Source organism: Coenobita brevimanus, chromosome 110, assembly GCF_032717465.1.
Source record: "Coenobita brevimanus isolate Jiangsu-jjx chromosome 110, ASM3271746v2, whole genome shotgun sequence".
NCBI lineage: Eukaryota > Metazoa > Arthropoda > Malacostraca > Decapoda > Coenobitidae > Coenobita > Coenobita brevimanus.
In genome coordinates, this window is record NC_137063.1 from 43013342 (window position 1) to 43027708 (window position 14367).

General features: G+C 42.1%; 1 protein-coding gene across 2 annotated transcripts in view; it reads left to right on the top strand.

Moving 5' to 3' along the window:
• Nucleotides 1-1314: 1314 nt before the first annotated feature.
• Nucleotides 1315-14367, top strand: part of Adk2 (Adenosine kinase 2) — a 92580-nt gene continuing 79527 nt past the window's right edge. Inside the window, exons 1-2 of one of the 2 annotated variants that reach the window (XM_080286131.1) lie at nucleotides 1323-1412; nucleotides 1746-1805. In XM_080286131.1, the coding sequence (XP_080142257.1) occupies nucleotides 1360-1412; nucleotides 1746-1805 (113 nt within the window). In that variant the 5' untranslated portion in view covers nucleotides 1323-1359. Of the gene's footprint in view, nucleotides 1413-1745; nucleotides 1806-14367 lie in introns of both variants that reach the window. The other variant, XM_080286132.1, reaches the window with a different exon arrangement.

Here is a 14367-nt window from a genome sequence, read left to right on the forward strand (position 1 = left end):
TGGGTTTGTTGGAGAGTGGATGGGAAGAATGTAAGTCCATTGACGAACAGTTTTATGATGTGCAAATAGGTCCACTGAAGAAGAGATATATGGGATAAATAGTTCTGTGTAGGAAAACATGCCTATGGGGCACATTCTTGGTGGGAAATGGGCCTAGATGGAAACAGGTCCATGGGGGAAATATGTCTATGTGGGGATTTATTGTGCCCCATGATAAGAAAATAGGTCCATGTGAGGATTTGGTGTGCCTAATGAAGACAAAGTAAATCCATAGGGAACAAAACATTCTTGGGACAATAGGTTCAAGTATGACAAACATGAAGAGCCTCCGTGGTACAGTGGTAAAGTGTGCGTTTTCGTACATTGGAGAGGGAGGGTTCGCGCCCCCGCCAAAGTAAAAAATTTTGGGAGAGTTCTCCTGGCCACGTACTGCTTGGCGGACACAAGGGATGCTGTGGTTGAACCAGTGTCGCTTACTGTAAAAGAATGCCTTTTTTTTTTTTTTTTTTGAATGCGAGGAAGAAGGAACCAAAGGCCATGAGCCCGCAATAACAGTTCCCTCCAAGAGAAAAACAAAATACAATAGAGAGCCAAATTCAACAGTCGGCTTGCGCGGGCCGATTACACTTGGTTCACAGACTACACACACATCCAAAGCCACTGCAACACTACAATTACACTTACAAGCACTTCTCATCCTACATACAATCTCTACCAGACACCCTAAGCCACTTGGTAGAGACATTGGCTGCATCGTCCCCACTTCGGTTGGGATAGGCCGGTCCTGCAGTGGATACTCAAACAGCTGATGATGATGATGAAAAATATGTCCATGATTGAAAATAGCTTCAAGAGGAAAGTGGGTCCATAGGGGAAAGTCGGCCTATGGTAAAAATAGGTCTAAGGGGAAATGGGACCACGGGGGAAAATGTTTTCAATGGTAAAATGCGTCAGAAAAGGGGTGGGTGGAGGGGTGAGACCTATGGGCTAGTTTTCTGTATGCATTAATGAATGCATGTATCAGCGACACATCTAACTTCATAATAGAAAAATACCCCCAATGCATTTGCAGATGCTTAGGGCTGTGAGTTGGAACCTGGGCATGCTTTTCCAATTTTTTTCCTTGCTTTGTTTCCCCCTCCTTTACGGGAAAAAAAGGTGAGGGTGATGACAATATATTTTACCCTGAAAATTCTTAGACATTCTGTTTAGGATGAATATATTTTGCATTTCGTTCTTGTAGAAAAATAAGCGCTTCAGCCGGTTTCTTGCAGCGATAGTTTGCAAGAACGCAGCAGACAGCCGCTTGGGATAAACAAGCGTGATCGGAGGTGTACGGGTAGCGTACTGCTTAAAATAATGAGTGACAACGGACACACAGACTCTCCCAAGAGGATTAAGCTCGACGTACCGTAAGTACAGTACTTGAAAATATATTAAGGTTACTGTAATGATGATTAACGACAGGAGGTATCCCATTTCTTCAAACATTTAAACCGGGTCAAGTTCACCATATATTGAAAAATGGAGAAAACTGTACAAGTATTCAGGGTAACTAGTTAAATTTAAGGTGTAGATGATGCCAGAAGTTAATGAAAGATTTGTTCAAACTTTATGGTGGGAGACAATGTAAAATTAACTTATAACGTGAAATGAGGAACATGTTGCCTGTACTGTATATCAGCTTTGGCACGTTAATTGTATTGCCAGTACAGTACTGTACTATGCAGTACTTATTTTTGCAGAGACAGGAGGAACAGTAGTTCGATGACAGCAGGCAAAACTGCCAAGATGGACATTGTACCGTGAGTAACGGAGAGCTTAAGCTTAGAAATCCATTGCTTGAATCATATTTGTTTAACTATTTTTTGTATTGGAAGAAGAGCATTTTACGTTAGTTTACCAAATGCCTTTTAGTACCACAGGAACTGATGTGTATTTCATGATATTAACGATAATACCCCCTGTCATAGAAGCGTGGCTTTATATGCAAGTGACTAATTTACTCCCATCCTTTTCCAACTTTCCTCCCATGTACTGCCGGTAATCCTTTGCAACATTTGTCACCTTACACAAGTATTTTAGCTGATACAGTCTGTATGAGTGATGAATAATAAAAGTGAAGTGTAGTAGCAGTGCATTAATGTAGAAGATGTCAGATTCTCAGTGTTACCATAGCCTGCACCTTTCATTAGTTTCTTTTATTCAAAATGGCCCCCATGATATTTCCATTATGTTCTATGACATCAGAATGGGGGATGTTCTTTATGACATTTCTTTTGGACATGTCTTTATAGGGTGTTTTGTTCATTCTAAGTTACTTCCAGTAAGTATGGTGCAGTGACCTTAACCTTGCAGAAAATTCCATCCCATTTACTTGGATTGGAGAGATGACATCACAACTCTGGCCCTTATAAAGGTAATGCACACGAGGAGAAGGGAGGTTGTAGGTACAGCCTTCCTGTACCAGTAATATCTCTGTAATCTATAAAAAGACTATAGTGCTATATTAAATTGTCAGGCTTATGGATGTGCATTATACCTGGTGGACCCCCCCCCAGGGGGGGGCCCACTGGGTCTGGGCCCCCCTTTAGCTCTCTGGATCCTTTTAAAAATTTATATATATTTATTTCGATATCAGCAAAACATGAAAAATTGGCAAGTACAGTACAAACAAAGACTCAGAGTGTGTATTGACGTTTCGCCTCGTGGCTTCCTCAGGCTCAGAATACAATTGCTGAATATACACCACATTTCCTGTGTATATAGCAAAAAGCAGTGGGATGTGAGGGGTGAGGTATTGGCTAGGGGTGATAAGGGGAATAGGTAGGGTAAGGAAGGTGAGGTCCAGGGGAAAGGGATTACAAATCACGGCACAAAGACGAAGAGAAACAAGGGACAGGTGAAGTGGGAAGTCCTTAGGGAGAGGGAAGGAATGTTGGGTAAGGAAATAGAGGTCACATGGGGAAAGTGATTGGCAATCCCAGCTCAGGTGTGTGTGTGTGTGTGTAGACTTAAAAAGACACAAATGTCTGGAGGAAGCTGTTATAGTATGTTCTAATACCATTGAACAGAACAGCGGATCTTATCACCTGTCGGATCCTGTGGCCAAATATATTGTCAATAGGATAGCTTCCTCACACCACCCCCCCTGAACTCAAAACATCATCCCTCCTGCCTTCCTATCCATCCCCATCCCCTCTCTTCACCCAGCATCTTGCCCACACACACACACACACACACACACACACACACACACACACACACACACACACACACACACACACACACACACACACACTTACACCGGTCGCTGGTGCAGTGGTAACGCTCTCGCTTGCCAACTGGTGGACGGGAGTTTGTGCCTCGCTCAGGGTGCGAAAAAGTTTCACTGACAAAGTGGGTGGTACTGTCCCCCTTGAGCAAGGGGATGGGTGTGTGCGTGTGTGGAGGTCACAGCCTTGCCCTTAGATCGGACTATATGAGCTCCCAGCTCCCTTCCGGGAGGGTAAAAGCTGACCATCACAACCATCAAGTGATCCTGACCGACCCGGTGAATTACGCACTCACACACCTGAGCTGGGATCGGCAATCCCTTTCCCATTGTGACCTCTATTTCCTTACCCAACATTCCTTCCCTCACCCTAAGGACTTCCCACTTCACCTGTCCCTTGTTTCTCTCCGTCTTTGTGCCGTGATTAGAAATCTGGACAGAATAGGGTTGAGACTGAATGGCTTGTTCTTTGTTACTTTGTTAAAACGATAAATGTAAACAAACAAGTTTGTTTAAATAGCTGATGACCTACCAAATAATCTATCATTCTATCAGTATATATATATATATAGGTACTGTATATCTATCTATCTATCTATCTGTATCTATCTATCTATCTATCTATCTATCTATATATATATATATATATATATATACAGTATATATATATATATAACATATATATATACAACTTAGAACTATAAAACTTATATGTAAACTTCAGGAAACTGGCAAATGGGGCCCCCCCCTTAGAAAATTCCTGGGTGCGCCCCTGAGTATACTGTGTGTGTGTAACAAAATTGGTTGAACAGGGTGGGTGTTCCATTATCTCAAATACAGTCATGAAGCAGACCCTTGGCAGCTGCTGAGTTTTATACTTGTTCCTTATGATAGTGGAGCTACACAACTTTATTGTTCATTCTGTGCTGTATTTCCTTATTTTTCTCAGGGAAGCACTGGTAACTTGGTATGGTTGAATAGTATTCCTCAGTAATGATATATATAACCTTTTCCATATAGAGAGTAGTTGGGTATTAGTGTTGATTCAAAATCCCTTGAATGAATTCCATCACCTCTCCAGCTGATGGAAGATCATTACATTGGAGAGTGGATATAAACATCTGTATATTATTGCAGGAAAAACTGTGGTTAGCAGATTATTAGGACACAGCTCAAAGACACCTTGTTCATGGTTAGCACATCATAGATGAATGTGCTGCACTCTTTGTAGGAGACCCACATGACACTAGCCTTGTACAGTATTTGTGGTTAGTCATCATCGGACCCTTATTGACCGTCTTCAGTTTCAGGATGGCGTTGTCCAGCAACACAGTAATAATGATGTCTAGAGTTGTGAAAGAAGCTTGGGTCCTTGAGTGTGGTTGGTGTTCAGTCATGTTTGTGTTCATGCTTAAGTTTGGATGATCACTTCTTCATGGTCTTCATAGCTGCATTCAGAGAGGTATTCTCCCCTCATCAGTGTTATGTTCTGGATGGCCTATGGGGTTAGGTTCTTTATATGCAAATGTTAAATGATGGTATGGAATGCGGTCTTGTAGATCTCATTTCAGTTATTAATGTTACTGTATGTTCCAGAAACAATAAGTGCAGAATTTGGCAGTAGCCAGATTGTGCGGGCTTTATGCCCTATTGAGCTGCTAAGGGTGATTGCTGACTTCACCTTTATTACACCTTGGTAACTGCCTTTTCATCTCCTGCCTGCAGCTGCTGCATCAGTAATCCAGTTTCAGTTCTAGATGATTACCTCCTCCCTTGGTTTGTGGTGACCTTTGTCACCCAGTGATGGCAGCCATTACTTATGAGCGTTCTTCTGATGCCAACAGATATCTTTTGGTTACTATGACCACCTTTTGTCCGACTGTCTGGTAACCTTCCAGATACCATGTCATCTGAGTATACGCTGATTGAAATGGGTCTGTGGCCCCCAACGTGGGTGCCACTCCAGAGTTGATGGTTCCCTTGAAGACACCATTCTTTTCACTGTAATTGTGACTATGCTTTGGCTATATATTATGTGTGTTCTTCTTGTGTTGACAGCTTCCAAAGACTTCAAAGCACCTCTCTCTTATAGTCATCTCCATCATCAGGTGTCTCAGATAAAGTTCATAGTGAAGAACATGCAACAGGGTGCTAGTTTCTAGTTCTACATGGCAGACATTAGATGTTGCAAACAGTTGCTGGTAGGCTGCACTTTCTTATGAATGTATTATCATAATACAGAAGTTTGCAGACTTTTTAATGCCATATGTGGTAATGGAAAATGTTACATAGTTTTTTTTTTACCCTACCAGTATGAAGCACTTAATAAAGGAATTTGAAAAGTAAGGATGCTTTGTGATGTTTGGAGAAGGATGATAAATATGGAAGGTAGGACCCAGTATTGGCAAGGGATTGCTGGGATACTTTTGCTTGTGATGGTACCTCATACCCTCCCGCAGGTTACTGTGTATAAATGTCATAGACCTCCATCATGGCCATTGTTCTTGTCTCCTGCTGTGACAATCCATGGTGCTCAGGTCAGTGGGTACAAGCAGTTTACTCTTAGACTAAGTATTTATGATATAAGCCTTACTATAACTCTAGGCAGGATTATGCTGATCCAAAATACAGTGAGCCATGTGCCTGCTAGCTCAAGATTCTTGATGTCCTGCTGCTGGGTCCAGAATCTTCTGGAATTGCTGGAAAAAAAGGTGGAAAGTCTCTCTCACAATCTGGTTAAAAAAACATTTGCATAGTACTAGTGGTGGATTGTGAATCACCACTTCTGCTTCCAGTCATCATCATCCTTGCTCTCTTGGGACAGAGCTGTCCACCTTGGATTTTGAGGATTCCTCCTCCTCCTCAGCTGAACCCTTTTCAGAGGTCCTCCATCTCTGATCCATATAACACTGAAGGCTTAGGGCAGCCCCCAACATCATTTTAGTAGTGACCTCCAAGTTCTGCCATCAGTCACTACAGCCACTGGGGCAGACCTCTGCCTTCCCCTTGCGGGCACATAGCCCTACTCATTTGACCATCTCACCAGGCAGTAGGAAGATGTCCAGTTAGAATATCTATATTCATTTTGTCACACTGAAGTTATCCTTTCCACAAAGCAGCTGCTTCCTGAGTCGCTGTTTGGGGATAAAAGAGGTGACAAACCCACTACTAAATTCAAGTAGGACTCTTTATGCAGTCAGGTTGTTTCTGAAACCCAGTTGCATATTGAGATAATTATAGCACTTTACCTAACCTTGCCCAAGTCCTCCAAAGCTGTTTTTTTCCCTGGCATTTCATGCATTTCTTTTCACTTAGGAACTCCAAAACTGTTGATTGTCATTAGTACAGTGCAGGTATTAGTACCCGGTATATTAACTAATATATTTAGCATGATCACATCAACTCTGGAACTGTCTCCCTCTGTCTGTATTTCCTGCTTCCTATGATCTCCAGTCTTTCAAACGCAGTGTGTCCAGGCATCTCGAAATGATCGGATCTTGAATTTGGCTCTCTCTTGTATTTTGTTTTTCACTTGGAAGGAGCAATATTGCGGGCTTGAGGCCCTTGGTTCCTTCTTCCTCACATTAAAAAAAAAAAAAAACTTAGTCACTACCATAATTATTCAGTTGTAGCCAGATAATCTTGTAAACAAATGCATTATGCATTGCCTTTTGTAAAACCTTGAGCCTAGTTGTGTTAACATTGATACTTGTAGTGCAAGATGGGTGTCTATGATACGTGTGAAAAGAGAAAGTGCTGGGTGTACTGATGATGACCCCTGACTTACAGAGGTGGTACCGAAGAGGAGCCTGCACTCTGTGGTGCTGTGCACCCTGGATGGAGCTAAGGAGCTGTGACATCCTCCCAGGAGCCAAACCTCCTTGTATTTTCTTGCTTTTTGCCATGGGGAAGGACACTCATCTGACCCTAGCAAGGTGTTGATAGCCACAAGGGGGTGCCAGTTCCTTACACAGTGTATGACTGTACTATACCTTTAGGATAGGCTTACTCCCACAGAAGCAGTTGTTTCCTTATGGTTGATGAGTCTGCTTAGCCAGACAGGCTGGGATTAAGCAACAGCAACTACTGCTTTACAGATCTATTGTGGTACAGTCAAGTCACATAAAATGCGTATTTGTAAGCCATGGTTTTCTAATCCATGGCATGGTTCCTGCTCAGAACCGAAAGTAGCAGAAACCAAGGTAACGCATAGAGCGCGGACTTTTGGCGCCAAAGTGACGCATTTCCGTTGAGATTTCCATGATGTGTGTCTGTGCCGTGAACCACAGCCATCAGCCATTCACAGGCAAGCATGACAAGCAATGAGAAGCCAGTCATAACCCTTCCTTGGCGACAGGTGTGTGCATTACTTCCCTCCATTGTGTATTTGGAAAGTAAGCGTCAGGCAGGTGGAGGGAGTGTGGTTGAGAGGCACGAGCTTCCATGAGGGACCTGAGTGATGTGGTAATGGGTGTAGACATTTGAAGGAAAAAGTGCTAGCCTTTGAGAGAAATGAAGAAAGGCATAATGAGTTTGTGTCCTGTATGGAAAAAGCTGTGGTGTTTTACAAGAAAATGCATAACAGGCGTGTTAACAAGCATCACCAGGAGCTAATCACCTGCTACTTTGCCCGGGTAGGTGCACAACCTGAGCCACAGCCTGGCCCTTCACACTCACCCAGTGACATGGAGACAGGTGAAAACAATGACGACATGCTTCAGTTATCTCTGCAGCGACTTTGAGGGGTTCCTGAGGGAGGCTGAGGAGGAAGAAGCAGGGCTGAGGCAGCAGCAGCATGAGGCACCACCACACTGGCCTCATGCTGAGAGGCCTTAGGTTGCCTCTAGCCTCAGAACCCCCACCCCCACCCCTTCCTCTTAAGCATTGTCGTCGGTCAGAGTCAGGTAAGATCCTTTAATATTGTTTATTTAATATTTAATGTTCTTTATTCCCAGTAATACATACACTGAATAATTATTTGAGTCTGTGCTAGTGTTCGCTGGTGACTAGCTGGGTGGAGGTAGGGTGATATGTGGCAACTTGGCTGAGAGGCCATAACCATAAGTAATTTTTCCCATAAGTTATGTTATTTATAAACCACAGAATTTCTAAAGAAAGAAGTTGTATGTGGCTTTCATGGATTTGGAGAAAGCATATGACAGGGTGGATAGACAAGGATTGTGGAAAGTGTTAAGAATATATGGAGTAGATGGGAAGTTGTTGAATGCTGTGAAGAGTATGTACAATGGTGCGAAGGCTGCAGTGCTTGTGGATGGTGAACTGAGTGAATTTTTCTCTTTGAAGGTTGGTTTGAAACAGGGATGTGTCATGTCTCCATGGTTGTTCAATCTGTACATGGATGGGGTAATAAAAGAGGTACAAGGTAGGGTAGTGGATGTTGGAGTGGCCCTGGTGAGAGAGGGTAGTGTTTGGAAACTCCCCATACTGTTGTTTGCAGATGATACTGTGTTGTTGAGTGAAGATGAAGGTGGGCTGCAAGGCTTGGTGGATGAGTTTGGGAGAAAATGTAAGAAACAGAATCTAAAGGTGAATGTAGGGAAGAGTAAAGTGATGGTCTTTGAGAGAGGTGAAGTCAGTGAATGTACAGCGAGGTTGGATGGTGAGGAACTGGAAAATGTGAGTACGTTTAAGTACTTGGGTAGTGTGATGAGTAAGGATGGTGGTTTGGAGGGTGAAGTGCTTGAAAGGGTACAGCAGGGAAGAATGGTTGCTGGTTCCTTGAAAGCAGTGATAAGAAGCAGGGAAGTGAGCATGGAAGTGAAAAAGGTACTACATGACAGTATTGTGATACCAACTCTAATGTATGGAAGTGAAGCTTGGACGTTGCTGGAAGGACACAAGTCAAGTGTGAGAACAGTTAATGAGTTATTTAAGAGGAGCCTGTGGAGTCACATGGAGAGACAGGCTGACAAATGAGGATATAAAGGAGTGTTGTGGTGTGGATGTGGATGTGATAGGAAGCGTTAGGAGGAATACACTGAGGTGGTTTGGCCATGTGGAGAGGATGGAGGGTGAAAGACTGACGAAGGGAGTGTATGTGAGTGAGGTGGAGGAGGCAAGAGGGAGGGGGAGGCCAAGGATGAGATGGAGGGATGAGGTGGAGAGGTATATGAGAGAGAGGGGTGTGAGTTGGGAGCAGGGCAGTGAAATGACGGGGGACAGGGCGACGTGGAGGCGATTTGTTTGTTGCCACCCTGAACGGGATTGAGGCGTCTAGCAATATATAGATAGATAGATAGAATTTTCTAAAGCACAGCAGTGGTCCAGAACCATATTGCTGCAGATTAGACAACTCAGTTGTACTTATTAAAGTACTGTATTTGTTTATTATGCTAAATATGAGCATTATAACTGATTATTAATTAAAATTTGTTTTACTGTGCAGTGAGAATAAGTGATACATGCATGAAATAATGGCATTGCTTGGAGGAAAAATGAGTGCAGCTTGGCTTGGTAAGTCATTACAGTACTATCATAATTAATTTCTAACTGTAATTGTCAGTACAGCATTAGTAGTATGTAGTGCACAGGGTGGTTATGAGCTTTATTTAGGTTGGATTATGAGTTGAGTTAGGTAAAAAGTATCCTTCAGAGGGCCTTCTCTGGGATCCCTGATAACACATCCCCATTGAACTCACGTTACAACATAGTCACTTAATGATGCAGTTTTAGGCAGTGAAACTGTCATTGAGCAAGGGATGCCTATATCCAACCTCTCCAGTTGAACCAGCCCTTCTAGTTGAAAAAGTCTCACTTTATTATGCCAGTAGTTTTGGTCTTACCATATTATTTTCTTCAGCTAAAGACTGATCATCAGTAGCAAAGGGGTTAATGAAGATGATACCTAATCATGTCATTTTCAAAAGTTTTACAGTATATTATCCTAGCTGCTACCAGATGATTTTACTCAATGTAGGTAAGAACCCCAGTAGTGAAGGGATTAATGTAGGCAGCAGCTAATGCTTTCAGTTCAACAAATCTTGCCCTGAGCTGAATAAAATTATCTGGAGGATGTCCATCTGTCCTTCATCCAGTCCTTTATTGATCCATCAGGATCATAGAGGCTTATGACAAGGCTACTCAGTCCAGAAATTTTAAGTCAAGAATGACCAGTCATTCTTCCCAGAGTGGTAATATGTGAGCTGTAAGCCCTAGTCACCTTTCAGATTGAAACCCTCAAGTGCCACATTTGGCTGATATAAAACTACAGTAATCCACTTGACTGCCAGGTATTTCTGTTGGTTATGTGAGTACTGTCTGGCATAATGAGTTGTATCCTGGAGTGCAAGAGACCATCTGGCTTGTGCTTAGTGTAGTCACTTGAAGATAGCATTACATTGAGTGGCTGGTGGGCACTCCCACCTACCATAAGTCAGGAGATAGTAAGATTAAAATAAATGAGACATCCTTGTAGTGGAGTTAAATTGGTCTTCCTGATCTGCCACACCTCTCTGCTCTTCTCTTGTTACCTAGATACCTTAGTGAGGCAGCTACAAACTTTAAGAGGAAGTCAGTACCATCATGTACTCATGGGGGATCTGTGACAGCACAGAAAATTTATCCCAATAAAGAGGAAGCTAACCTCAGCCAACTTGCAACTCAAACATTCACACCACCACCATCAGTCGCTCTTCTCTTCTACTTTAAAACCTTCAAGCAAGTGGACATCAACAAGGAAGTCAGGTTGCACTCCATTTTGGGTTGGTCAGGTCTCAGCCAACATTACTTTTAAGTCCACTGTTGTGCTTAAGTGCTTGTTCAGCTCTTTATTGAGACTCCTAGCAATCCACCCCCTCCACACTGCACTGGCAGTTATTTTCAAGAGTGTAGAGCATGTCCCCTTCAGTCCCATCAAGATATTGGTTGAGTCAGCATTGTTTATCCATTAGGGCCACCCTACCCATAGACATCTTGAGAAAGGGGGCAGGAGGGTCATGACTGTACTGAGTCCTTGAAGTTTGTCAGTGTTAATAATTTATTGAGTTTTAAAAGGTACCAGTAAGAAAGGTTCATCCCAGCCATAATAGCATGCTTCCCTAAGCACATCCCTCACAACCCTTGGGGACAAATTACTCCCAGTCTGATACCACAACACTTGTGGCTAAATGAGTTCCTCACCTTGTTACTGTACATTGTCATGCAGTACAAGGCTGAAAAGTGGTTGGGTATTATTCATTTGCTGATGGGGCAGCCTCAAGTATTTTACCATTGGGTATAGGCACCAGTACTATTATAGTTAGTTACTGAAAGGAGATATCCTTTGGTCGAGCAGCAGTTTAGCGAGAGTTTATAATTTACATTTCCTCTATATATAAAAGTATATAAGACGTCAGTTATCTAAGAGCCTGTTGTGCAGTCTACTGAAGTATTTAGATCTTTGACCATATTAAGATAACCTTGATAATACGGCAGTGGTGAAACATTGGAGGCAACGAACATAGTTATGTTGTTTTGGGGTAACAATTACCTCCTATTTGTATGAGTAATCTATAAGAGAAGTAATATATATATATATATATATATATATATATATATATATATATATATATATATATATATATATATATATATATATATATATATGTGTGTGTGTGTGTGTGTGTGTGTGTGTGTGTGTGCCTTTAAGTTCGAATTCGGTTTATGCCACATTAGTTATTCTGGACACTTGGAGAATATCGTCAAGTCCTGGTTGTGTACGTATGGTGAATTTGATGATACTATTACTACTACTACTAATGATAATACTACCAATACCGATGAAGTTGGTGGTGTATAAGTGGACAGAATTTCTTAGGTTACTCATGTAAGGGCCAAGGTCTCCCGTCCCTCTCCATCCCATTTCATCATCCTCTCATTAAGTTGGAATTTATTGCTTCACACGTCAACATCTTTAGTTTTGTCTCGCCTCACTTAAATATTACCTTACTCACCGTCACAGCTGATTTGTACTGCATCTCGCACCTCATACTGTACAGCAGGATAAAAAAGTACACCCAGTTTCACATTTTTATTTTTATTTTTTTTTTTCCACTATCCACTGCTGGTAATATTCTGAGCGAGGCTGTGTATGTTACTGTGTCCATGGATGATTTTCTTTGATGTGTCAAGGAGGAAAGTGACGGACATGTATTACCTGTGATATAACTTTTGTCCTTGATTGCACCTCACTTTACATCAGTACTAGACACCACTATCTGTTGATATGTTTGTTGCCCCGCACTGCCAAACCGTAGGGAAATAGCGGGCAAACGTTTGTCCTTGACTGTACCCCGCTTAGCATTATTATCTGTAATCTAGGATTCTAGATCGATTATTACCCCCACGCTGCGTACTGTAAGGGGTAGATTCAACATCTCATCCTACGTAGTAATGACACCTTCCATCGACACCCACCCACCCTCTCATTCTCTATTCTAGGTAGGAGATTTATACATAAATTTGCATGTTAAACGTAGAATATTGCATGTTGTTTCTGTCGTGTTATGTTGAGACAGTTTTCATCAGTAACAGAGCTGAGAATATTTAGGTGTAATGTGTGGAATACAACACTACGGAAGAGTTGTTACAAAACCACTAAAGCCGCTTAGAATATGCTCGTATTCTTCGTGGCATAGGAAACTTCGATGCGCCGGCCGTAGCGATTTACTTTTGCATATGACACTTTAATTTTGTTTTGTATTTTATGTATTTTATATTATTTATTAATTTATATACTGACATTATTGCATCAGTAGAATAACCAAGCCAGGGATGTTCAGACAATCTGTAAAATGAATCGCTGATGATATTTTACGAAATATCCGCAAGTCAGCGGCAATATGGCGTCCTGTCTGTCCACGCTGGGGTCGTATGTGCAGTATAAACAAAGGTTAGGTTGTGTGTAAGGTTGTTTTAATGGACGCTTATCTTTACTCATGCAGCTTCCAGATACTGCACAATCAAACTAGAATGAATAGTAGTGATATAATTCGAAAAACACGACCGAAGATGATAATAAATTTGAAATTTATTAATCATTATAATTGATTAGGATCTTTTATGAATACGCGCCCATGTGTGTGTGTGTGTGTGTGTGTGTGTGTGTGTGTGTGTGTGTGTGTGTGTGTGTGTGTGTGTGTGTGTGGTCATCCTCTCCGTCCTCTTCCACCTTTAGCCTTTCCAGCGTCATGCTGTTTGCCTTATTCATTATATTTCTTTATGTATTTAACTCTGGTAAACCTTGTCTCAGTGAGGGAGTCAGCATATCGTTTCTATGACACTCCTCTCCACCAAATCTGGAGGAAATCCGAAGCAAGGAGAAAAAGACAGACCCAGTAGGGTCTCTCTCACTCCCCAGCAATATATCTCGTACTTTATCCATTTGCCTTCCGTGATACCTCAGTATAGCCACGCTAACAGTATTAAACTTGTGGTTGCATGGACAGTAACACGTCTCTACGGTTAATTTATTAAATTTTTTCTGTTTTTCTGTTTCTGAACGATTTTATTCAGCTCGGGGAGACTCGTATTTTGGAGTAGATACAGCCTCCATCAGCTCATTCTAGACGAGGTCTTTCCTTGACAATACAATGGTCAGGTGGTAGCAGAAATAAATACATTAGGAAACAGACGTCCACACTGAAGATGTGGAACGTGTCCGAGCTCGCCCGGTGCGAATTTTGACACATACTAGTGATATTTCACACCTTAATGTTGTTAGAGATTTCCCCAGATGGCGATAGTAGCCCATAGACATCTCCCCAATTGGTGAGGGATACTTTTCTACACCCCAGTCTCTACTATAGTGGCATATAGAGATCTCCCCATATGCTGAGGGATACTTTTTTACACTCCACCCTGTACTACAGTAGCCAACAGAGATCTCCGCAAATGATGAGGGATACTTTTTTTTTTTTTTTTTTACACCCCAGCCTGTACGATAGTAGCATACATAGATCTCCCCAAATGGTCAGGGATACTTTTACACTCCAGCCTGTACTACAGTAGCATACCACCGCTAATACCAATACACCAGTCCTGTATGAGACAGCCCCAGCATGTATTCAATATGGACGGTGGGTGTTTGCGCCGAA